At 32.7% G+C, this 2,500-nt stretch overlaps 1 protein-coding gene across 1 annotated transcript in view; it reads right to left on the reverse strand.

The window, feature by feature from the left end:
* Positions 1-2,500, reverse strand: part of LOC119578888 (thiamin pyrophosphokinase 1-like) — a 6,341-nt gene that overhangs the window by 1,926 nt on the left and 1,915 nt on the right. Inside the window, exons 4-5 of the mRNA XM_037926548.1 lie at positions 857-937; positions 310-499 (exon numbers count right to left, since the gene is read on the reverse strand). Of these exons, the coding sequence (XP_037782476.1) occupies positions 310-499; positions 857-937 (271 nt within the window). The remainder of the gene's footprint in view (positions 1-309; positions 500-856; positions 938-2,500) is intronic.

Below are 2,500 nucleotides of genomic sequence, written 5' to 3' on the forward strand. Positions count from 1 at the left end.
GAATTCTGACAAAGATTCCTATTCTTTACTATAAAGTGTACTATGTCCATATATGTCCATGCCTTCCTGGGTATTTGGTGTTAATACAAGGATGCGTCTTTCAAACACCTGAACATCTCCTCACAACCAGAGGTGTAGTAAAAGTGTTCATGCTTCCTTAAAGCTTTGTCCACAAAGATTATTTTTTAATATATTGAACCTACAGAATAATCACAAGTTTTTAAGTAACAACATTATTTAGATAACACTATTATGTAAACAAGGTAACAAAATCTATCCACAAAGTGAAAGACACATGCATGACCTTACCCAGATTCCACTTCAAACCCAAAGTTGTGACAACAGTTGGATGGCCAAGGGGTATCAGGCCACACCATGCTCTCTGTGAGTTCAGAATCACATCCTTAGCAACCTCTATTCTGTGGTTGCCAGGACTCAGAAGCCATATTAGGCTTCCTTTACACAACATGATGACTGGCACAGAAATCAACTCGTCCACCTGAAATTTTGTTCCAGTGTATTTTAAACCCGAATATTTCAACCCTTACATGCACTACGATAAATGTTTCATGCTAATGACTGCACAAAATTCTTATGTTAAACCATGAGAACATTTGAAATAATGCATATTGTAAACTAGCAAAAATTAATCAGCTTATTAAGATTTTGAAAACAATAAGAAAAATGGTTCAATACCATGTCTGAATACAAATTCAGTTCATAATGTTTAAGAATACATATATGGCCTATTCTATGACTTTTAATTTTTTGTGTATTTATTTAGAGAACCGAAAAACAAAGCCAAAAATAGCCAAAACCTTCCTATACTTTTTTTTCGTACAAACTCAAAGCATACCTTAAAAAGTGTGGCTAAATTGGCCATAATGTGATCAAATCTCTCACTATGAACCCCAGCAATAACCAACACTTGATCAATCTGTGAATAAGAAGGAAAAAATAATTACACACTTCATTTAAATTAAATAAATAAAGTAGTCCCATGGAAGCCAAGATTTTGATTGTCTTACAGTTCTTGTGCATATATCATGTTAATTAATATTTTTCTTTGCAAAATCTTGAATAAAACATTATCTCAAAATGGTTAAATTTACTAAAAAAATCACAAAATCTCTTAATTCTTTTCTATTTCTTTTTTATACTTCATATTTACCCTGCAGTTCATACACATTCTTACTAAAATGTACATTCACACTCTCACCATAACCACAATACAACTTCAGACAGGGATTAGAATCTTTTGACATGATACAGTACTTGCTATATCCTGTAACTCCTTAAAAATAACAAGAGGAAGATCATATGAAGTGGTCATAATGCACATGCTGCAACTGATATACCTATCAAATTAATTTATGTTTTCCCTTTCTTAGAGTTGCATCCTCTAAGAAAGTTATTCATTCTACATTCCTAACTTAAAGAATTTCTGGTTCATGAATTCTAACAAAAATTCCTATTCATTACTGTAAAGTGTACTAGAGGTACAATACATGTCCATGCTTTTCTGGGTATTTCATGTGAGGATGTGTCTTTCAAATCTTAACTGTAAACTGGGCATAATGTACAATGTAAACTTGTTGAGCCTTGGGTAGCAACATCGCCAAAAACATGGACTTTCCTCATGAAGAAATTATCTTCACCCATCTTCACTCCAAGCAGCAGGTCTAGACATATGATATATATTACTAACAATTATCATTTCCACATAGTAAGTGAGACAAAGAACCCCAAGTGAAGGAGGCCCAGAGCTCAACCAACACATCTTTTGGGTATATGGGGATTTGAAGGGTATTTCCAAACAGGTTTACTTGGAGAGACCATTCTTTGGACTGCTGGGTGAGTCCAGTGTCCATTCTGCCACAGGTGCATAACATTCAAGGGAAATTTACTTCAAACTCACCTAGACATACACTTCATATTCTTACATCTTTTAGGCTCTTATCACACCATTATTTGTTAATGCTTATGAGTCATGAGTTTAACATGTTTTTAATGTATGAAAAAACTGAGCGCATGTTAAACAAAAAGGATTGTTACAATTTAACTGGATCATACGATTGGGAGTTCAATCTCTGGCATCATCAAACTAAATCCAAGGCCACAAAATCATTGACAATACTTAAAATTACTTAATTTTTTTTTAAGTACATCATACTAAACCATACCAAACCTACTTCTCATGAAGTCTGAACTTATAAAGAGTGCCAGATCCATTCAGTCTATTCCAGAATTTTACCATCATTAGTCTCTTCAAAAAATATGGTAGTGGAAACAGTTACATCATAAGCAAAGTATTATATAGATTTTCAGAATAATAGCATCAAATATTATTATGGTACTTAACATTTTACTTGACAAGAAAAGAAAGCAAAGAAAACCATGTACACTTAATTTTGTAATTTTCAGTCACTATCACTAATAATCACTAATCACTAATAATCACTAATCACTAATAATAATAATAAAAATTAAAGACCATGAT

Source organism: Penaeus monodon, chromosome 11, assembly GCF_015228065.2.
Source record: "Penaeus monodon isolate SGIC_2016 chromosome 11, NSTDA_Pmon_1, whole genome shotgun sequence".
Classification (NCBI taxonomy): Eukaryota; Metazoa; Arthropoda; class Malacostraca; order Decapoda; family Penaeidae; genus Penaeus; species Penaeus monodon.